The 24,417-nt window shown below is 39.8% G+C and overlaps 1 protein-coding gene across 1 annotated transcript in view; it reads left to right on the top strand.

Moving 5' to 3' along the window:
- The window catches only part of LOC615051 (fatty acid desaturase 2-like protein FADS2B), a 37,943-nt gene extending 15,669 nt beyond the window's left edge, over positions 1-22,274 (top strand). The window contains exons 3-8 of the mRNA XM_024975605.2: positions 7,097-7,294; positions 9,406-9,507; positions 16,092-16,217; positions 19,240-19,300; positions 21,936-22,012; positions 22,173-22,274. Of these exons, the coding sequence (XP_024831373.2) occupies positions 7,097-7,294; positions 9,406-9,507; positions 16,092-16,217; positions 19,240-19,300; positions 21,936-22,012; positions 22,173-22,274 (666 nt within the window). The remainder of the gene's footprint in view (positions 1-7,096; positions 7,295-9,405; positions 9,508-16,091; positions 16,218-19,239; positions 19,301-21,935; positions 22,013-22,172) is intronic.
- Positions 22,275-24,417: the final 2,143 nt, after the last annotated feature.

Below are 24,417 nucleotides of genomic sequence, written 5' to 3'. Positions count from 1 at the left end.
GGTCAGAAGAAACAATAAACCCAGAGGAAGCAGTGAAGTCAGTGAAGCCAGTTTTTTTTTTTTTTTTTTTTTTAATTCGCTTGCTTTTTCTATGATCAAACAGATATTGGTAATTTGATTTTTTGGTTCCTCTTCCTATTTTAAATTCAACTTGTATATTTGGAAGTTCTCAGTTCATGTACTGTTGAAGCCTAGTTTGAAAGATTTTGAGCATTACCTTGCTAGCATGTGTAATGAGAGCAATTATGTGGTACTTTGAATGTTCTTTGGTACTGCCCTTCTTTGGGATTGGAATGAAAATTGATTGTTCAAGTCCTGTGACCACTGCTGAGTTTTCCAAATTTGCTAGCATATCGAGTGTAACACTATAATAGCATTATCTTTTGGGATTTCAAATAGTTCAGCTGGAATTACACCACCTCCATTAGCACTTGTCAAATCAGTGGTTTCTAAGGCCCACTTGACTTTACACTCCAAAATGTCTAGCTCTAGGTGAATGACCATACCATCATGGTTATCTGGATCGTTAGAGCTTTTTTTGTATAATTCTGTTTAATCTTGCCACATCTTCTTAATATCTTCTTTTCTGTTAGGTCTTTACCATTTCTGTCCTTTATTATGCCCATCTTTGCATGAAATGTTCCCTTGACATCTCCAATTTTGTTGAAGAGATCTCTAGTTTTTTCCATTCTATTATCTTCCTCTAACTTCTTGCTTTGTTCGCATAATAATGCTTTCTTATCTCTACTTGCTATTCTCGGGAACTCTGCATTCAGTTGGGTTCACCTTTCCTTTTCTCCTTTGCCTTTCACTTCTCTTCTTTTCTCAGATGTTTGTAAGGCCTCTTCAGACACCACTTTGCAATTTTGCTTTTCTTTTCCTTGGGGATGGTTTTGATCACCAGTTCCAGTACAATGTTATGAACCTCTGTCCATAGTTCTTCAGGCACTCTATCACATCTTATCCCTTGAATTTATTTGTCACTTCCACTGTATTACTGAAAGTTCATACCTGAATGGCTTAGTGGTTCTCCCTACTTTCTTCAATTTAAGTCTGAATTTGGCAATAAGGAGTTCATGATCTGAGCCATAATCAGCTCCTGGTCTTGTTTTTGCTGATGAATACAGCTTCTCCATCTTTGGTAGCAAAGAATATAATCAATCTGATTTCAGTATTGATGATCTGGTGATGTCCATGTGTAGAGTCATTTCTTGTGTTGTTGGAAGAGGGTGTTTGCTATGACCAGTGCATTCTCTTGGCAAAAATTTGTTAGCCTTTGCCTAGTTTCATTTTGTGCTCCAAGGCCAAGCTTGCCTACTACTCCAGGTATCTCTTGACTTCCTACTTTTGTGTTCCAATTCCCTATGATGAAAAGGACATCTTTTTTTGGTGTTAGTTCTAGAAGGTCTGGTAGGACTTCAGAGAACCATTAAAATTCAGCTTCTTCAGCATTAGGGGTCAGGGCATAGATTTGGATTACTGTGATACTGAATGGTTTGCCTTGGAATCGAACAGAGATCATACTCTCATTTTTGAGACTGCACCCAAGTACTACATTTTAGACTCCTTTGTTGGCTAGGAGAGCTACTCCATTTCTTCTAAGGGATTCTTGACCACAGTAGTAGATATAATGATCACACGAAGTAAATTCACCCATTCCCTTACATTGTAGTTCACTGATTCCTAAAATGTTGATGTTCACTCTTGCCATCTCCTGCTTGACCACATCCAGTTTACCTTGTTTCATGGAACTAACTTTCCAGGTCCCTATGCAATAGTGTTGTTTACATCATTGGGCTTTACTTTCCCCACTAAACACACCCATAACTGGGTGTCATTTCTGCCTTGGCTTAGTCTCATATTCTTTCTGTTGCTATTTCTCCACAGTTCCCCGGTAGTATATTGGACATCTACTTACCTGGGGGGGAGAGAGGAGGCTCATCTTTCAGTGTCATAGCTTTAGCCTTTTCATACTGTTCATGGGATTCTTGAGGCAAGAATACTTAAGTGGTTTGCCATTCCCTTCTGACCACGTTTGGTCACAACTTTCCACCATGGCCCATCCATCTTAAGACCCTGGCTTTGAAGGGCTTGGGACTGTGGGATATGAGTCTAGGCCAGTTACCAAACCTGTCTGTGTTTCAGTTTCTCTCTGTGTAAAATAGCAACAATAGAAGCAACCACATAAGTGCTATTGGGAGATTACTGAAAGAGTTAAAGGCATTTAAAGTGTTTAGAACAGTGTCTGAAATGTAGAAAATGTTCAATAAACTTCAGATACTATAATTATCATAAACTCAAAAGTCGCACAAGTAATTTACAAACCTCTAAATTTGCATCTGTGATTACCCAGAGATATGTATATAGACAATTAGTGTTTGAGCACAAACCTGAATGTCAGGAAGTACAGGCTAAAGTCCAGCTTCCATCACTTGCTAAGGATTTCACATTAATCACTCTTCTGGGCTTTAGTGATCCCCAACAGTATAGTGACTGTGATGGTAAAATCAGCTAAGCTGGGAAACACAACTGTTGTTCAGTTGCTAGGTTGTGTCTGACTCTTTGTGACCTCATGGACTGCAGCACACCAGGCTTCCCTGTCCTTCACCATCTCCCAGAGCTTGTTCAAACTTACATCCACCGAGTTGGTGGTGCCATCCAGCCATCTCATTCTCCGTTGTCCCCTTTTCCTCAAACCTTCAATCTTTCCCAGCATTAGGGTCTTTTCCAGTGAGTCAGCTCTTCCTATTATGTGGCCAAAGGATTGGAACTTCAGCTTCAACATCAGCCCTTGCAATGGATATTTAGGACTGATTTCCTTTAGGATTGACTGGTTTGATCTCCTTGCAGTCCAAGGGACTCTAAAGAGTCTTCTCCAACACAGTTCAAGCATCAATTCCTAGGTGCTCAGACTACTTTATAGTCCAATGCTCAATCTATACATTACTACTGGAAAAACCATAGCTTTGACTAGGCAGACATTTGTTGGCAAAGTAATGTCTCTGCTTTTTAAAATGTTGTCTAGTTTTGTCACTGCTTTTCTTCCAAGGAGCAAGCAAGGTTTAGTTTCATGGCTGCAGTCATAATCTGCAGTGATTTTGGAGCCCAAGAAAATAAAGTCTGTCACTGTTTTTATTGTTTACCCCATCTATTTGTCATGAAATCATGGGACCGGTTGTCATGATCTTCATTTTTTTTTTAATTTTATTTTTAAACTTTACAATATTGTATTGGTTTTGCCATATATCAAAATGAATCCACCACAGGTATACATTTTTGAATGCTGAATTTTAAACCAGCTTTTTCACTCTCCTCTTTCACCTTCTTCAAGAGGCTCTTTAGGTCCTCTTGGCTTTCTGCCATAAGGGTGCTGTCATCTGCATATGTGAGGTTATTGATATTTCTCCTGGCAATCTTGATTCCAGCTTCTGCTTCATCCAGACCAATATTTCTCATTATGTACTCTGCATAGAAGTTAAATAAGCAGGGTGACAGCATACAGCCTTGATGTACTCCTTTCTCAATTTGGAACCACTCAGTTGTCCATATCCAGTTCTGTTACTTCTTGACCTGCATAAAGGTTGCTCAGGAGGCAGGTAAGGTGGTCTGGTATTCCCAGCAATTGAAGAATTTTCCACAGTTTGCTGTGATCCACATGGTCAAAGGCTTTAGCATAGTGAGTGAAGTAGATGTCTTTTGGAATTCCCTTGCTTTCTCTATGATCCAACAGATGTTAGCAATTTGACTGCTGGTTTCTCTGCCTCTTCTAAATTCAGCTTGAACATCTGGAAGTTCTTGGTTCATGTATTGTTGAAGCCTAGGTTGGAGAATTTTAAGAATTCTTTTGTTAGTGTGTGAAGTGACTGCAATTGTGGAGAAATTTGAACATCCTTTGGCACTGCCTTTCTTTGGGATTGGGATGAAAATGGATTTTTCAGGTCCTGTGACCACTGCTGAGTTTCCCAAGTTTGCTGGCATATTGCATGCAGCACTTTAACAGCATCATCTTTTAGGATTTGAAATAGCTCAGCTGGAATTCCATCACCTATGCTACCTTTGTTGGTAGTGATGCTTCCTAAGGCCTACTTGACTTCACACTCCAGCATGTCTGGCTCTAGGTGAGTGATTGCAAAACCATCATGGTTATCTGGTTCATTAAGATCTTTTTTGTATAGTTCTTCTGTGTATTCTTGCCACCTCTTCTTAATATCTTCTGCTTCTGTTAGGTCCATATGGTTTCTGTCCTTTATTGTGCCCACCTTTGTATGAAATTTTCCCTTGGTATCTCTAATTTTCTCGAAGAGATCTCCAGTCTTTCCCATTCTATTGTTTTCCTCTATTTCTTTGCATTGATGAGTGAGGAAGGCTTTCTTATCTCTCCTTGCTATTCTTTGGAACTCTGCATTCAGATAGGTATATCTTTCTTTTTCTGCTTTGCCTTTCACTTCTCTTCTTTTCTCAGCTATTTTTAAGGGCTCCTCAGACACCACCTTGCCATTTTGCATTTCTTTTCCTTGGGGATGATTTTGATCACCACCTCCAGTACAATGTTATGAACCTCTGTCCATAGTTCTTCAGTCAATCTGTCAATCAGATATTATCCCTTGAATCTATTTCTCACTTCCACTGTATAACTGCAAGTGATTTACTTTAGGTCATACCTGAATGGCCTAGTGGTTTCCCCTACTTTCTTCAATTTCAGTCTGAATTTGGCAATAAGGAGTTCACGATCTGAGCCATAATCAGATCCCAGTCTTGTTTTTGCTGACTGTATAGAACTTCTTTATCTTTGGCTGCAAAGAATATAATCAGTCTGATTTCGGTATTGAGCATCTGGTGATGTCGATGTGTAGAATCATTTCTTGTGTTGTTGGAAGAGGGTGTTTGTTACGACCAGTGTGTTCTCTTGGGAAAACTCTGTTAGCCTCTGCCGAGCTTCATTTTGTATTCCAAGGCCGAGCTTGCCTGTTATGCCAGGTACCTTTTGACTTCCTACTTTTGGATTCTAATCCCCTATGATGAAAGAAAGCTAAGCACTGAAGAATTGATGCTTTTGAACTGTGATGTTGGAGAAGATTCTTGAAAGTCCCTTGGACTGCAAGGAGATACAACCAGTCCATCCTAAAGGAGATCAGTCCTGAATATTCATTGAAAGGACTGATGCTGAAGCTAAAACTGCAATAATTTGGCTACATGATGTGAAGAACTGACTCATTTGGAAAGACCCTAATGCTGGGATAGATTGAATGTGGGAGGAGAAGGAGATGACAAAGGATGAGATGGTTGGATGGCATCACCACCTAAATGGACATGAGTTTAAGTAAGCTCCAGGAGTTGATGATTGACAGGGAAGCCTAGCGTGCAGCAGTCCATTTGGTCACAAAGTGTCAGACACAACTGAGTGACTGAACTGAACTGATGATGAAAAGGACATCTTTTTTTGGTGTTAGTTCTAGAAGGTCTTGTAGGTCTTCAGAGAACCATCCAACTTCAGCTTCTTCAGCATTAGTGATCAGAGCACAGACTTGGATTACTCTGCTAGTGAATGGTTTCCCTTGGAAATGAACAGAGATTATCTTTCATTTTTGATTTTGCACCTAAGTATTATATTTTGGAACCTTTTGTTGACTAGCACACTTGTGTGATCTACTAAAGTTATTTGTGGCCACCAGCATTCTGATGTTCATGGGGTCTTTAGAGATGAGCCCTTCCAGACATTTCCCAGGCATTGGATCATTTAAAAGTTGTATCAGTGAATTTTGAAATGAATTTTTTGCTTCTAGGATTATGTTCATAGCTCTTTTTTATTAATATTTCAAATTTCTCTTTTCTTTTACATCTGAATAATCAAGTTTTCATTCTTATACCTTGGTCACTTTCTCAACAGTCTGAGTTTCAAACCCATTATAGTTATTAAGCTAAGGAGATATTTCTTCCCAGGCCTTTTACTGACTCTCGAGTATGTGCAAGTTCATAAATCTGTGCTAGCACTTGACGTACATACATAAGCACAGTACATGTACTCAAAATAAGGACTCCTTCAACCAACAGACACACACACTAATACCACAGGAGACCCTGTCTCATTCCTGTAGAGCTTCTGAGCATCTCACAAGAAATTCATCCTTTGAGCTAATCTAAGTGAACGCTATCTTTCATAAAAGAGTCTTTTGCACAGGCTAAATAGCTGATAACATAGAAAGTAACACAGATTCGTATAGATAGCAAAGTTCCCCAAAGTATAATCAGAGATCAAACAACACATTGATTTAAAAAGGCAGTTATTATTAATAGCTACACACTTCTACATATAAAACAGACAAACAACAAGGATCTACTGTTTGGCAGGGATCTTTATTCAATATACCATAATCTTATAATGGTCTACAATGGAATAGAATCTGAAGAAACTATATCTATTTATCTATATATGATTTGCTGTACTCCTGAAACCAATACAACATTGTTAATCAACTATACTTCAATAAACCTTTTTGTTTTGAAAAGCAGAAAATTAAGGGGTTTTCCCTGGCAGCCCAGTCATTAAGACTTCTCCTTTCAATACAGGGGGTGCAGGTTTGATTCCTTGTCAAGGAATCAAGATCTCACATGCTTCACAGCCAAAAAAACAAAAAACAAAAAAACAAAAAACATAAAATAAAAGCAATATTCCCACAAATTCAATAAAGACCTCAAAAGAAATGATCTGCATCAAAATTTTTTTAATTAATCAGTTTTAAAAAGAATTGTTAAAGTTATGTGTCTGTTCACTGAACCTCCCTCACCCCCCAAAAAAGAAGTATGTTATAAGTACCATAACAATTTGAGGACAGTTTACAAATCACTACTCATCTGTCTCTTCTCCAGGAAAAAAAAAAAAAAAAATTATCATAACTTGTTTTAAGCATTTTGCTTTTGTTAATTTTTTAAGGTTTAGTTTTTTTGTTTAAATTATGCCTAATTATATTTATTAAATAAAATATCTATTCATAAAATTAAGGTATCATGCATTGATAAAATAGATTAATAATTATGCTCATCTGTGCTTCCTCTCCACTGAAGGAACTAATTCCTTTCTTGCATGCTTATCTCACAGTCCCAGTTGGTGGAAGATTTCCAAGAACTGCGGAGGACATTAGAGACCTTGAATATGTTCAATGCCAACCTGGGGTTCTTCTTCCTTCACCTCGCCCAGGTCTTGATTTTGGAGGCCCTGGCTTGGGTAATAGTGTGGCATTTTGGCAGTGGCTGGCTTATCACAATATTCATTTCTTTTCTTCTCACGGTTGCTCAGGTAAGTAGGTATCTTAAGCCCCGGCAGTGGCTCTGTGGGAAGCCTCAGAATTTTTCTTCTCTCTTTATACTGGTGTCAGTGGCTGCCTGGCACTTTCTGGCAAGCTAAGTTATCAAAACCCACTGGGCCCCAGTTCTCTTATGTGTAACATGGGGTAACAATTTTTTATGGAAATATTCTGAGGAGAACTAAACAAGTTACTCCGTAGAGTACCTAGCACAGAGACTGGCATGTGGTAAATATCCTTGACAGTTGCTGCTCTTTGCCTGACATTATCCACACAATGTCAGTAACTGAAGTTCCGTTCTAGGCCATGTAATCTTCACCTTTGTCTTTCGTTCATTAACCAACCAACATTTTCAATGGTTGTTCAATGATTTTATTAAGACTATAGGCACATATGTGAACTTATTTTGTTTCCTTTTCAATCACTCAGTTGTTTCCAACCTTTTTTGACCCCATCAACTGTAACTGGCTCCTCTGTCCATGGATTTCTTCAGGCAAAAATACTAGAGTAGATTGCCATTCCCTTTACCAGGGAATCTTCCTGACCCAGGGATCAAATCTGAGTCTCCCACATTGCAGGAAGATTTTTTACTGTCTTAGCCACCATGAAGAAAGGAAGCCCCACATTAATTTATACTGATATATATATATATATATATATATATATATGTATAACTATTTATACATGCTGTTTCATAATAAAAGATTCTACTAAAAAGAAGTTATATATCTGTATTAAAAAAAAAAAAATTACCTGAGACCCTAGCCAAAAGCCTCATGTCACCAATACTTATCAATACACCAGTCTATGAACAGAATTTATTTATTATTACATGATAATAGGATGGTTTTTCCAGTGGTCATGTATGGATGTGAGAGTTGGAATGTGAAGAAGGATGAGGGCTGAAAAATTGATGCTTTTGAACTGTGGTGTTGGAGAAGACTCCTGAGAGTCCCTTGGATTGCAAGGAGATCCAAGCAGTCCATTCTGAAGGAGATCAGCCCTGGGTGTTCTTTGGAGGGAATGATGCTAAAGCTGAAACTCCAGTACTTTGGCCACCTCATGCGAAGAGTTGACTCATTGGAAAAGACTCTGATGCTGGGAGGGATTGGGGCAGGAGAAAGGGACGACAGAGGATGAGATGGCTGGATGGCATCACTGACTCGATGGACATGAGTTTGAGTGAACTCCTGGAGTTGGTGATGGACAGGGAAGCCTGGCGTGCTGAGATTCATGGGGTCGCAAAGAGTCGGACACGACTGAGCGACTGAACTGAACTGAAGGATCATGTATTCTACCAGAAATGACAATCAGCAACTGGCATGTAGTAGGGCAATTGATAAATCCTTTGAATAAAACACAGATCTCTGAAGATGGCCTTCTATGACCACACTGTATTGTGGACACAAAGGGAAATGTACCTGACCCTGCCCTTGGGAAACAGTCATCCAGGGGAGGAACTGGTCATTGAAATATCTAGACAGGATACAAAGCAGAAGGAAAAGAAACAAGCATGTGCTGTTGGAGCAGAAAGAGGCATCTAATTCTAATTGAGGCAATTGGAGATGATTTCATGGAGAATTAACATCAGTGTTAATTACAAAATTTTATCTGCTCATTTTTTTCTTGAAAAGTCAACTTGCTTTATTCTTTGAAAAGCAACTTTTGAAATCAAGAAAGGAAACAAATATTTGACTGCTTAGCATTATCAGGAATTTTACATGTATTTTGGCTGCAAAACAGCTGAATGAGCAAGATATATTATAATCCCTGCTTCTCAAAGAACTGAGTTCAGAGGTACCGACTAGCTTGCCAAGAGTTGTATAACTTGTAAAGTGGTGAAGGACAGTTTAGAGCCCTAGTCAGCCTGACTACAAAGACATTCTCCTTCCATTCCACACTGGAAGATTTTGACAGTGGAGAGAAGAGTATTGTCGGCTAACAGAACCAAAAGTCACAGAGATGGGAAAGAACACAGCAAGTGTGACAGATACACATAGAGATCGCTCAATATTCCCATGGGTTCCCAAATCTACCAGTGGGCTCACTTACTACTTTCTTCTTAATTTATCAACTTCTCTGACAGTAACCCTATCTCTTCTAGGCTCAGGGTTCATTTCTGCAGCATGACACAGGACACCTATGCATATTTAAGAAGCCCAAGTGGAACCGCCTGATGCAAAAATTTGTGATGAGTCATCTCAAGGTACATAATGTTCCAGGAGTATGATGGGATTCTGAAAGTCATTTAACTAAGCAGTGGTTTCTACATACACTTATCAGCAAAGGATGTTACTACACACCCCACAAGTAGACGTAAATATACTAACAATGTAGTGACTATATACACACACACATAACTTTATAACATATGTGCTAAAATTAAATTTTAAATGTTTCGGAGAAAAGGTTAATTTTTATTTAAGAAGTTCTGTTTTTTCTTAGCCAATAAACTATTTGGCCCAATCCCTGGTACACCATTAAAGAACCATCTCTCAGGAGATATACCCTATAAAGTCATGAGTAGAGATATTCTTAGAAGGGGTCTGGACATGTACTTCTGGGAGGCTAGGGGAATCCAGAAAACCATTTAATCCTGGGAGGATGATTTATAAAGAAAAGAAAATATGCAGAATAGATAAAAGTTTAACAAAAGAGAGAAACCACGGAAAGTTAGATGGCTCTGTTTAAGAGTTGAGGGTTGCAAAACCCAGATTGCTGGAAAAAGCGAGGGCAGTTGGTCTTATCCCCCTCAAATATGCTCCAGGAGGACAGGAACACTATCCTATGCACCCCTGAAATGCAGTGCCTAACAGAGTGCCTAACACACAGTAGGCCTTCAATAAGCATTTGTGGAATGCATGAAGGAATGGATGGATGGATGGAATGATGGATGGATAGATGGTTAGAAGAATGAAACTAGATAATAGTGCAAGGGTTGATGAAAATGGGTTTTAGCCCTGGCTCTGATAACGCTCACTGTGAAACCCTGAACAAGTCAGATTCTCTCTCTGGCTCTCAGTGTTCTCATCTCTAAAACTAGGACTTCAACTGGTTATAAGCCTTTCTATGTTGTTCTAGGATTTGGTGAGAAACCAAAGGACAGAATGATCTCTGTTCATTTCCAAGGCAAACCATTTACAATCACAGTAATCCAAGTCTAACTAACTCTGCTAGCCTTTGCCCTGCTTCATTTTGTACTCCATTTCTGTATTCTTGCCTTGATAACCCCATGAACATTATGAAATGGCAAAAAGATATGACACTGAAAGATGAACTCCCAGATCGGTAGTTACCAATATGCTTCTGGAGAAGAGAGGAGAAATAACTCCAGCAAGAATGCAGAGATGGAGCCTAAGTGAAAACATGCTGAACTATGGATGTGACTGGTGGTGGAAATGAAATCCAATGGTGTAAAGAGTGATATTGCATAGGAACCTGGAATGTTAGGTCCATGAATCAAGGCAAATTGGGAGTGGTCAAACAGAAGATGGCAAGAGGGAGCATCGACATTTTAGGAATCAGTGAACTAAAATGGACCAGACTGGGCGAATTTAATTCAGATGACCATTATATCTACTACTGTGGGCAGAAATTCCTTAGAAGAAATGGAGTAACCCTCATAATCAACAAGAGTTCTAAATGCAGTACTTGGACACAATCTCGAAAATGAAAGAATGATTTCTGTTCATTTCCAAGGCAAATCATTCAGTGTCACAGTAATCGAAGTCTATGCCCCAACCAGTAATGCTGAAGAAGCTGAAGTTGAATGGTTCTGTGAAGACCTATAGGACCTTCTAGAACTAAAATCAAAAAAAGATGTCCTTTTCATCATAGGGGACTGGAATGTAAAAGTAGGAAATAAAGAGACACCTGGCTTAACAGGCAAGTTTGACCTTGGGGTGTATGAAGCAAGGCAAAAGCCAACAGAATTTTGCCAGGAGAACACACTGGTCACAGCAAATACCCTCTTCCAACTTTATTATTCCTGTATATATTTCAAATATTTTCATTTTAACATGAAAGAAATATAAAAATTATTAATATATTTTACATTTCTTTTTTCATTCTGAGGCTTTGAATCTAGTATGTATTATATCCTTACACAACCCGCCTCAATTTGACTGGTCACTTATTAAGTGCTCAGTGGCCACGCACAGATAAGGGCTACTCTATTGAGCACTGCAGATCTAAAATACACATTAATCAATTTTTGAGAGGTGTCATATATTCAGTAAAAGCTATGACTATTGCTTATTCTGGTCATCTGAGTTAAATTCACCTACTCCAGTCCATTTCAGTTCGCTGATTCCATGAATGTCTACATTTACTCTTGCCATCTCTTGTTTGACCTCTTCCAATTTGCCTTGATTCATGGACCTGACATTCCAGGTTCCTGTGCAATACTGCTCTTTACAGCATCGGACCTTGCTTCTATCACCAGTCACATCGACAGCTGGGTATTGCTTTTGCTTTGGCTCCATCCCTTCATTCTTTCTGGAGTTATTTCTCCACTGATCTCCAGTAGCATATTGGGCACCTACTACCTGGGGAGTTTCTCTTTCAGTACCATATCATTTTGCCTTTTCTTACTATTCATGAGGTTCTCAAGGCAAGAATACTGAAGTGGTTTGCCATTCCCTTCTCCAGTGGACCACATTCTGTCAAATCTCTCCACCATGACCCGCCCGTCTTGGGTTGCCCCATGGCTTAGTTTCATTGAGTTAGACAAGGCTGTGGTCCTAGTGTGATTAGATTGACCAGTTTTCTGTGAGTATGGTTTCAGTGTGTTTGCCCTCTGATGCCCTCTTGCAATACCTACCATCTTAGTTGGGTTTCTCTTACATTGGGCGTGGGGTATCTCTTCACGGCTGCTCCCGCAAAGCGCAGCCATTGCTCCTTACCTTCGACAAGGGGTATCTCCTCACCATGGCCCTTCCTTACCTTCAATGTGGGATAGCTCCTCTAGCCATCATGGTCAAACAAAAGAGTCCTAAATGCAGTACTTGGATGCAATCTCAAAAATGACAGAATGATCTCTGTTTGTTTCCAAGGCAAACCATTCAATATAACAGGAATCCAAGTCTATGCCCCAACCAGTAATGCTGAAGAAGCTGAAGTTGAACGGTTCTATGAAGACCTACAACATCTTTTAGAACTAACACCCAAAAAAGATGTCCTTTTCATTATCGGTGACTGAAATGCAAAAGTAGGAAGTCAAGAAACACCTGGAGTAACAGGCAAATTTGGCTTTGGAATATGGAATGAAGAAGGACCAAGACTAATAGAGTTTTGCCAAGAAAATGCACTGGTCATAGCAAACACCCTCTTCCAACAACACAAGAGAAGACTCTACACATGGACATCACCAGATGGTCAACACCGAAATCAGACTGATTATATTCTTTGCAGCCAAAGATGGAGAAGCTCTATGCAGTCAGCAAAAACAAGACCAGGAGCTGACTGTGGCTAAGGCCATGAACTCCTTATTGCCAAATTCAGACTTAAATTGAAGAAAGTAGGGAAAACCACTAGACCATTCAGGTATGACCTAAATCAAATCCCTTATGATTATACAGTGGAAGTGAGAAATAGATTTAAGGGCCTAGATCTGATAGATAGAGTGCCTGATGAACTATGGAATGAGGTTCATGACATTGTATGGGAGACAGGGATCAAGACCATCCCCATGGAAAAGAAATGCAAAAAAGCAAAATGGCTGTCTGAGGAGGCCTTACAAATAGCTGAGAAAAGAAGAGAAGAAAAAAGCAAAGGAGAAAAGGAAAGATATAAACATCTGAATGCAGAGTTCCAAAGCATAGCAAGAAGAGATAAGAAAGCCTTCTTCAGCGATCAATGCAAAGAAATAGAGGAAAACAACAGAATGGGAAAGACTAGGGATCTCTTCAAGAAAATCAGAGATACCAAAGGAACCTTTCATGCAAAGATGGGCTCGATAAAGGACAGAAATGGTATGGACCTAACAGAAGCAGAAGATATTAAGAAGAGATGGCAAGAATATACAGAAGAACTGTACAAAAAAGATCTTCATGACCCAGATAATCACGATGGTGTGATCACTCACCTAGAACCAGACATCCTGGAATGTGAAGTCAAGTGGGCCTTAGAAAGCATCAGTATGCACAAAGCTAGTGGAGGTGATAGAATTCCAGTTGAGCTATTCCAAATCCTGAAAGATGATGCTGTGAAAGTGCTGCACTCAATATGCCAGCAAATTTGGAAAACTCAGCAGTGGCCACAGAACTGGAAAAGATCAGTTCTCATTCCAATCCCAAAGAAAGGCAATGCCAAAGAATGCTCAAACTACTGCACAATTGCACTCATCTCACATGCTAGTAAAGTAATGCTCAAAATTCTCCAAGCCAGGCTTCAGCAATATGTGAACAGTGAACTTCCTTATATTCAAGCTGGTTTTAGAAAAGGCAGAGGAACCAGAGATCAAATTGCCAACATCCGCTGGATCATAGAAAAAGCAAGAGAGTTCCAGAAAAACATCTATTTCTGCTTTATTGACTATGCCAAAGCCTTTGACTATGTGGATCACAATAAACTGTGGAAAATTCTGAAAGAGATGGGAATACCAGACAACCTGATCTGCCTCTTGAGAAATTTGTATGCAGGTCAGGAAGCAACAGTTAGAACTGGACATGTAACAACAGACTGGTTCCAAATAGGAAAAGAAGTACGTCAAGGCTGTATATTGTCACCCTGTTTATTTAAGTTATATGCAGAGTACATCATGAGAAACGCTGGACTGGAAGAAACATAAGCTGGAATTAAGATTGCTGGGAGAAATATCAATAACCTCAGATATGCAGATGACACCACCCTTATGGCAGAAAGTGAAGAGGAACTCAAAAGCCTCTTGATGAAAGTGAAAGTGGAGAGTGAAAAAGTTGGCTTAAAGCTCAACATTCAGAAAACGAAGATCATGGAATCCGATCCCACCACTTCATGGGAAATAGATGGGGAAACAGTGGAAACAGTGTCAGACTTTATTTTTCTCGGCTCCATAATCACTACAGATGGTGACTGCAGCCATGAAATTAAAATACACTTACTCCTTGAAAGAAAATTATGACCAACCTAGGTGGCATATTCAAAAGCAGAGACATTACTTTGCCAACAAAGGTTCGTCTAGTCAAGGCTATGGTTTTTCCTGTGGTCAGGTATGGATGTGAGAGTTGGACTGTGAAGAAGGCTGAGAACCGAAGAATTGATGCTTTTGAACTGTGGTGTTGGAGAAGACACTTGAGAGTCCCTTGGACTGCAAGGAGATCCAACCAGTCCATTCTGAAGGAGATCAGCCCTGGGATTTCTTTGGGAGGAATGATGCTAAAGCTGAAACTCCAGTACTTTGACCATTTCATGCGAAGAGTTGACTCATTGGAAAAGACTCTAATGCTGGGAGGGATTGGGGGCAGGAGGAGAAGGGGACGACAGAGGATGAGATGGCTGGATGGCATCACTGACTCGATGAACGTGAGTCTGAGTGAACTCTGGGAGTTGGTGATGGACAGGGAGGCCTGGCGTGCTGAGATTCATGGGGTCGCAAAGAGTCGGACATGACTGAGTGACTATCTGATCTGATTGCTTATTCTTCTATAAATGATTAACGTAATATGGGAAGGGAAGAAAAATTTAATATCTCAATATGCCCGCATTCTGCATACAGCAACTCATGTCTCCTTAAACAACCTATGCAGGCAAATGTCATTAAATTATATTTACTGAAGATGAAACTGAACATCAAAGGGTACATAATTTTCCCAAACCACAGATGTGTTTATACATCCAGTGGATGCAATTAAGTTGATATGCTTACAAATCCTTTTCTCTGTTAAAACCTTCAGATTTTCACTGAAAGAGAAAAAAGTCCCAAACAACTTAATCAGAGATGACATGAGTTCAGCATCAACTAAAATACTTTTGTTCTTTTATATTTAATGAGATCATTGAAACTTGAACATGTGATGATCAGAGGCAAGCCCCCATAGGAGATGACTTCAGATCCATGACTCTTTAAAATATTCATTGAAGTAGGAAACCTGGGGCCATTTTCCCCCCAGAACTAATTAGTTTTAGAGCTGAAATTTCTTTATTTATAAAATAAGAAGTACAGTCTCTGCTCTACCTAGTTCAAGTTTCTTTTTAAAAGGAGGACAAAAAAAAAAAAAAAGATGGAAAAACATTTCATTTCAATGGTTTTTATTCTTCTTCATTATCAGGAGTTGTTTTAACCTGGAATTTGTGTTCCTGGGTAAGATAATTATTTGCTGGTAAGCTTTTAGAGCCTCTAGGCAATGAATCATTCTGTGACCCAGGAATGAGGGGGTGCTGCATGTTCCAGGAATCCATATCCTAATTAAACTTTGGAGATGTAGGCAGAAAACTCGGATTGTTACTATTCAGGCGCTAGTCATGTCCGACTCATTGTGACCCCATAAACACAGCACACAAGTCTTCCCTGTCCATCACCAGCTCATAAAGTTTGTTCAGATTCATGTCCATTGAATCGGTGATATCATCCAACTATCTCATCCTCTGTCATCCCTTTTTCTTCCTGCCCTCTGTCTTTCCCAGCATCAGGGTCTTTTCCAGTGAGTTGGCTCTTCACATCAGTGGTGGTCAGTACTGGAGCTTCAGCTTCAGCATCAGTCCTTCCAATGAATATTCAGGGTTGATTTTCTTTAGTTTTGGAAAACTCTGATAATGAAAGATATTTCAGGAGACAAATGTTGCAGCTAATGAATGTTCTTTTCTCCTCAGGGCATATCTGCAAAATGGTGGAATAATCGGCACTTCCAACACCATGTAAAACCAAATATCTACTCCAAAGACCCAGATATTGACGTAGGCCCATTTTTTGTTATTGGAGATTTACAACCTGTCAAGGTATATTCAGAAATCCTAAGCACTAAAGAAATGTTTCAGGAAGTGGTTCTTGGAAAGGTCTACACCTTTGTTTTGAGGAGATCAGGCTGGAGATTCTGGTTTCAAGCATGTTTTCAGAGCATCTCTTCTTCTTTTAAGTCCAGGATATAAATTTAAAAAAAATGAATCTGGTGTTGCAAGAAAAGAAGAAAATGTGGAATGAATGACTTCATGATCTTAAAAGTCATTCAGGCTAAATCACTCATAGAAAGCAGGGCAGTACATTCAACAAGTGCTAAATCATGAAACATCTACATATTTAGTTATGTCAACTAATTCTAACTGTTGGAAGAAACTAAGCTGTTATTTTTAGTTTAGGTTCATTTTGGTTCATTTATACATGAAACTCAGTTCAAATGCCTCATAATACACAGGACCTCACCTCTAATTCAGACTTCTTAAGGAAAAGAAAAAGGAAGGTAAACTCCAGGATGTCTCAGCTGTTGACTTTCTTAAACCTCAGCTTAAAAACCAGCATGTAAAGATTATTACCAAGATGTTTATAGTCTGCTTTCAAGATAGAAGGCATAAGGATAACCAGATAAAGGTATCTTTGCTTAAGAGTAAATGATGGATCCTGAGAATTAAGTGCTTAGGAAGAGGCTTTATCTCCTTCTGGAAGAATTTAGGAGCTTTCTAAAAACAAGGGAGTGTAGCTTGGTCAGTTGCTGCGGGGAATTTGTGGTAACCAGAATTGTGCAACTTTCTTAAAATAGGTTTTCCCAGTTTGGGAAGACAACCTTCTTCCAATTAGAGAAAAGTCTCCTGCCAAGATTTAAAGAAAATAAAAGAAAGAAAGAAACCTTGACTGTAGTCTTCAGTCAGTTGTCCTTCACAATGACTCCACAAACAAGTCAGAGCTCTCTGAAGTTTGCAAACTCCTAAAGTGAAGTCATTCAGTCGTGTCTGACTCTTTGTGACCCTATGGACTGTAGCCCCCCAGGCTCCTCCACCCATGGGATTTTCCAGGCAAGAATACTGGAGTGGGTTGTCATTTCCTTCTCCAGGGATCCAACCTGGGTCTCTCACATTGCAGGCAGACTTTACAGTCTGAGCCACCAGGGAATCCCTGTGAACTCCTCGGCTGATCACTAAACTTATGACACTTTGACTTCTCTCCTCAGTCCCTCACAGCAATGGAGACTTGTCTCCCTGGAGTTCATGAGGCAGCCTGGCCCCCTCCAGAAGCCCCTTCTGTAAAACTGTATCCAGTTCACACTCTGCCTCTTCACAGAGGATGGAGACACCATCACTTCTCCATCATTCGAGAGACATATCCTTTGAGCCTTAGGTTTCTGTTTACTATAATTTTAAAGCCAATGCACACCACATTACTTACAATCATTTAATCTCTAAATTTAGTTGTTTTGCAACAAAACTAATTCTGATAAGCCCTAAATGTTTCTGTTCTTCCCATTTTACTGTCAGTCTTTCTACCACTTTCTTCAAACATTCATTCATTTAATGAATATTAATTTAATCATCTAGGGCCAGGTCCTGTGCTCATACTCTGGAAAAGTTAGACTTCTCCTTTGGAGCCATACTCAAAAATCAGTCCTTGACCTACATTTGCCAACTCTCCAAAGTTTCCCACTGACTCCCTCTTTCAAGTTTCCTACCACTTAAATATCCAGAAGCTTGGGAGTAACTGCAAATAACTATCATTACTTTATCACCATGACATTTATTTTTATTTATGATATTAAGAGAAACAAGGGTCAAGTCTAATATCCAAATAACAGAAGAAATATATAGAAGGGAAAGTATCAAAAGAATGGGAAAAGCAAAAAATTAAACACAGCTCACAGTGTTTTAACTGACTGAACATAAGGTAAAATTATAGAGGAGATTTGAATTATCATTCTTTCATTAATTCCTTCAACTAAACATTTATTAAGTGTCTCTTAGGTTATAGAGATAAACCATTACTTCTATGCCTCCTTTCAAGATCTTTGCTGCCTTTGTGCATTTGGCCACTGACTAAATTAACTAAGAAGACCCCCTAGAAAATGATTTAAATTCCCGGTGGTAAGATTATATATTATCAAGCCTTAAAATGAGTAAATCACAGCATGAGATCCACGATGGAATTAGAGGATGAAAGATGAAGTAGATACTAGAGGTTATGACTATGTGTTTTATTACATAACCATTCAACAAATATCTGTTAAATGGATGAATGGATACAAGCAGACTGAGCTTCAAGCAGAATTCTAAGCACATAGGTTGGAGAAGACATTGAAAACTTATCAGAAATATTTCTCCTCCATCACCATTCCATTCCACACCAGGGCAAAAATTTCAAAATGGCTCCCATGGGAATAATAATAAACTATCACAATCCCTGAAATCAAATGGAATAAACCATCCCTGCAAGAATTGCCCACATTTAAATAAAGGAAAAAGCACCACAATATTTCCTTTCCCTTCAGTTCTGGTTCCTCAGTGCCTTCAGTTTGACAGTAAATGAACTCTGACCAGATGGCTCTTTCCATAGAGACTCTACACACACACACACACACACACACACACACACACGCACACACACACATGTGCACATGCACACAGACACACACATGCACAGAGACACACACACACAAACATATGTGCATTCACACAGACACACATGCACACACACAGACACACATGCAAGCACACACACACTCACGTGCAAACACACAGAGACACACCTGCACACACACAGAGACACACAGGTGTGCGCACACACACAGAGACACACACATGCACACACACACATGCACATGCACACATGTGCACAAAGAGAGATATACACACACACACAACCTTGGGTGTAATAACAGAAATCTATATTGTTCTTTTTTAAAAATGGTATAAGACCATTTATTTTATTTTTTATAATTAAATGAATACATTTATTTAATTATTTTTTAAAGTTTATGTACATTTTCTTTTTTTAATTTAAATATTGTTCTTACTTTAGTTTTATTCTCTCTTCTTTCAGTATGGCAAGAACAAAATCAAATTCATCAACTACGAGAAGCAGCACCTGTACTTCCATGTGTGTGAGTCACCAGGGAGCCACAATCCTTATCATCCCATTTCCTCGAAACAAACAATTGTCAAGCCAGAAGGCATGACTGAAATCCTCCCACAGAGAGACGATCCCATGTCTTGTTGTGCCTCAAAAAAGCAGCATGTTTTATTTCAGACTTACTTGGGTGAAATCTGAAGAGGAAAATAGAAGAGTGATTAGGCATTCTTAATGGGCATCTCATCACTCTGGCTACTGTACAGTGAAGGAGATGCTCCAAGAATGGATGGGAGGCAGGATGCCAATCAAGGGGTCTGGTACCTGTGACTCTCATCCTGGATAAGTGAAATACAATACTTATCAAGAAGAAAAGGATAGTGGTGTATGGATAGGGGGAAAATTAGGAAAAGAATGCTCAAGCACTGACAGTAGGTGCCCGAAAAAGCAGAGTCTCATGATAAAAGTCACCTGTAGAGCTTCTGTGTGGAAGACAGTTGACTGTTCCCACAGCTTACATACAGCTGTAGAAGGTATTTTAGTGGACAGATATATACACACACACACATAATAAGACAGATCTGGATATGTTCTAGGCTTGAGAGAAAATAGGGTAGCTGAATAATGCTAATACCAACAAAAATATTAGAAGCAAAAGTGATTTGCTCTTAACCAAGTCAAACTCGTGATTGCTCAGGAAGAAAAGTTTAGGACCCCAAAATATGCTCATCTGAAACATGCTTACTCATTTGGAAAAGAAACCCAAATTAGAGAAGATTGCAAACATTTCCTGTAGATCAGTGGTTCTCAACTAATAGCATTGCTGCCCCCAGTGGGACGTTTGACAGCGTACAGATACTTTTTTGATTATCCCAACAAAGAGGGAGGAATGGTATTGACACCCATGGGGCAGAAGCCAGGGATGTTATGACATGTCTTACAGTACACAGAACAGCCCTGAACAATAAGAATTATCTGACCCTAAAATGCCAACAGTGTTAAGATTGAGAAAGTGTTGCAGATGATCTGGCTTGCCCAAACATTGGCCACCAGTGGTCAACTGTCTCGTGCCTGACCGGGATGGCCTGTGAGTCCTTATTCTGAGACATGAGGCTCAACCACCACTGCAGCCTCTTCCAGAGTTAGAATTCTGAGGACTTATCCTAATGCAGTTATTCTCTTTCATGACCAAAAAGGGTTTGGAGGACACTAGTGCCCCAGTTTGAAAGGGAACTCTTCCAGCCCAGACAGATGTGTATTCACATATGAAAAAACTTCTGGAGTGTCTTTTCTGAACCCTCCTCCTGTGTGTAGTGAAACAATACAGCCTTAGCTTATGAGGAATGGATGAATATTGTAGCTTCACTGCAGAATGCCCAGCTTACAAACCACATCGTCCTCAGGAGCTGTTTCATTTTGTCATTTTCTTTCAAATGTCTTCAGTGTAGTATGACAGGTACAAATGAGTCATTCTCAACCTGTCAGAGAGAGATGAGGCTTGACATTTCATAAAGGTGGCAAAACAGCTTTCATGCAGATTGCTGTAGTAGGGAAAGGTAATTCAGTATAGGCTGAGCTCAACTTGCCAGAAATGAAAGGTGGGAGACTTTTAAAACACAGGAACATGCTAAAGGAAATTAGTGAAAGAGGATAAAGGGAGGGGAAGCTGGTCATGTGGTTAAGCCACGTGTGTCTTCTCACTGGTGCTTATCAAAGTCAAACTCCTACCCTCCCAGAGGCTGCAGGACAGAGCCCAATCCTCAAAGATTGTACTTCAAAGGGATGACTCCCAAGTCCTTGAGAAAAACACTCTGGATCAGGGACAATCCATCCCAGAGGGACACAGTAAGAATTTTATAATTGTAAGTTTTCTAAAAAATGATTGAAGAAAAGGAGGTCAGAAGCCTACTGAACAAGCAGTAAGTTATTTGGACAGTCTTGAACTTTCTCAGGCAGGGACTTTAAGGTGTCGGTGTCATCCTAGGGGCACAACCTTGAATTGTTCTTGGAAAGTATTTCTAGCATTTGTGTGAGTCTCTTAGTGTGTAGGGTGGAGAAAATCATTTGTGCTGACAGTTTGCAGATTCTGAAAATTTATAGGTCACATTTGAAGCCTAGTCAGGATGGGGACTCAGAGCATCTCACTAAATTTTGATCAAGAAGAGAGTTGTCAAAATCTGAAGGGTCTCCATATGATTCCTACTTGCTCCAGGCAACTTCACTGGTCCTGGGGGAGAAGCAGGTAAATAACTATCTGGCCAGACTCAGTATGCCTGCTCTGTATCTGCCACCTTAACATATTGCAACAGGGCCCAACATGAAGGATCGTGAAGAACTGAAGGATTCCAGGGACCTTAAAAACTTGAAAGCTCATAGCAGAAGGATGCCTTCTAGGATGCCTTCATCAAGAATGACTCAGATCTTCAAAGCTTCCACAGTCTCCTTAAGGGAGCTTGACCCAAAGTCCTGGTTCACACCCAGAGACTCTAAAAGCCCAGCAGCATCCCGGATGTGATTGTGGATGTCCACCTTACATCCTTCTCAGGGGCAATATTCCAGGGGTAGCATGTTAGGAGATCAACTCCCACTAGCCTCCACAGGAATCATATCTGCTCATTTGTTCACTATCTTCTTGATGTTTTTTTTCCTTCTTTTTTTTTTTTTTCCAGCTTGGGTCCCCTTTCTTATACCAGTATATTTCAACCTGGATTCCATTCTAGCGATGTACCGCAGAAGGGACTGGGAGGTGAGTAACTCGATTCCTTTGCTAGAGCTAGATCAGGCTGGTAGAAAAGGGGAGAGGTAAATGCTTGGTCCTTTCCAGATGCAGCTTCCTTGAGTATAAGGATATAAGACTTAGCCAGTTTTATTTCCACTAGCTCAACTTTCAAGCCCTTTTTCTGCAGGACATTGCCTGGGTCAGCACCTTTTATATCCGCCATTTCATCACATTCGGTCCTTTCTATGGAATCTTCGGAACCATGGTGCTCATATATTTAGTCAAGTAAGAAAACAATAATATTCTCCTACTCTTATTGCCTGGATGGTCCTCTTACCTTTCTTATCCAATCTATTTATGATTATCAAAGATTTGCAGATTATGACACCAGACTGCATTCTTATTGCTGAGACATTTCAAGAAAATATGGGATAAAACAGCTGAAATAGTTGAATGAGTTTCTGGGAAACTAAATTTGCCCAATCTTGCCTTTTTTCCCATGTGATTAATTCCCAATTACAGTATAGTAGTCCCTCAGTATCTGAGGAGGATTAGTCCCTGGACCCACCTCAGTTACCAAAATCCAAAGATATTCAAGCCCCAGAGTTATCTATCCATATATGTGGTTCCACAACTGTGGATTCAAGCAACCACTAATCTTGTAGTACTGTGTGTTTTCTTAAAAATATCCACATTTAAGTGGACCTGCATGTTTCTCAAAGGTCAACTGTATTCTGCCTGATCACCGAGTCCTTCAAACTGTAATCCAGCTGGACATCATAATTCTTACCAAAGATAAGAGGAGACCAAATTTTTTAAAATTTATTTTACAACTAGAGATTTTCCCCAAATCAAAATGACTTTAAACTGAATAACCCTCTTCAACTTTCTAATTTATTCCTTCCTCATTAATTTGCATTACTATTAATAAAATAATGGTAGCTAATATGCATCAGACAATTTGCTAAAAGCTTTACATTGTGGCTTCCCTGGTGGTTCAGACAGTAAAGCTCCTGCCTGCCTTGTGGGAGACCCAGGTTCAATCCCTGGGTCAGGAAGAACCTCTGGAGAAGGAAATGGCAACACACTCGAGTATTCTTGCCTGAAAAATTCCATGGATGGAAGTCCTTATGGGCTACTGTCCATGGGGTCACAAAGAGTCAGACACAACTGAGCAACTTCATTCACTTTACATGTATTATGTTATTTGATGTAATCAAAAGTGCACAACCAGGCAATGTAGATAGTATCAATTTCATTTTTATGATAAGAGAACTAAAGTTCAGAGAAATTAAATCACTTACTCAAGAGAAAATAAGGGCCAGTGGCAGTGCCAAATCAGAACTTGTACCCAGTTCTATCTGATGACAACAGCCAACCTGTTAATCACATTGCATATATCCTTAAATTGTTGTTGCTTTAGTCGCTAAATCATGTCTGACTCTTTTGTGACCCCATGGATTGTAGCCTGCCAGGCTGCTCTGCTCTGGGGATTTCACAGGCAAGAATACTGGAGTTGGTTGCCATTTCTTTGTCCAGGGGATCTTCCCAACCCAGGAATCAAACCCAGATCTCCTGCATTGGCAGATGGAATCTTGACCACTGAGCCACCAGGGAAGCCTGACTTTCAGTTATCTAGGCATCTTCTGAGCCTTACACCAATGCCTACAGAAAATACTGGGAACACTGCTCTGGTACAGTAGGCTGCAAGACAGGTAGTGTGACTGAATACCTTGTATGTCATCTTTAGATATAAAAGGTCTGCAAAGATGAAAAACAAACAACCACCACATGATTGGAACCTTTGAGTCACTGCCATTTCCTCTACTGCTCAGCCAGATCTGCCAGTGGTTACACAAGCCCAGTGAGTGGAACTGAAATTCCCCAAGGAGTGATCATATCTTCTTATTATTCTCTTAAAGGCTTCTTGAAAGTCTCTGGGTTGCATATATTACCCAGATGAGCCACATACCAATGAAAATGAAGCACAGAGGAGAACCAGGACTGGTTCAGCTCTCAGGTAATAATGCTGTTCTGGGAAAGCATCCACCAAAGCATCCTGATTACCGTCTGCTGACCTCAAATGATGTTTATTGGAGGCTTGCCAGGGGCCAGGCACTGTCAACTGTTTTGCTACATCTCATGTAGCTATGTGCTCGGAATATTCCCACTTTACAAATGATAACATTGAGGTATGAAGAAGTTGCATAACTTGTGCAAGATCACACAGCTAGTAGAATCAGGTTTTATTTATTTATTTGGCCACACTGTGTGGCATGCAGGGTCTCAGTTCTCCTACCAGGGATCAAACCTGTGTTAAGCACACAGTCTTAACCAGTGGGCCAGTCGGAGTTCACTAGAAGCAGGTTTAAAACCTCAGCAGTTTGATTTCAGAACCTTGGCTTTTAACCAAGGCTTAATAAACTACAGTC

This window comes from Bos taurus, chromosome 15, assembly GCF_002263795.3.
Source record: "Bos taurus isolate L1 Dominette 01449 registration number 42190680 breed Hereford chromosome 15, ARS-UCD2.0, whole genome shotgun sequence".
NCBI classification, from domain to species: domain Eukaryota; kingdom Metazoa; phylum Chordata; class Mammalia; order Artiodactyla; family Bovidae; genus Bos; species Bos taurus.
The sequence above is the reverse complement of the archived record's forward strand: the minus strand, read 5'-3'. Positions and strand labels throughout refer to the sequence as shown.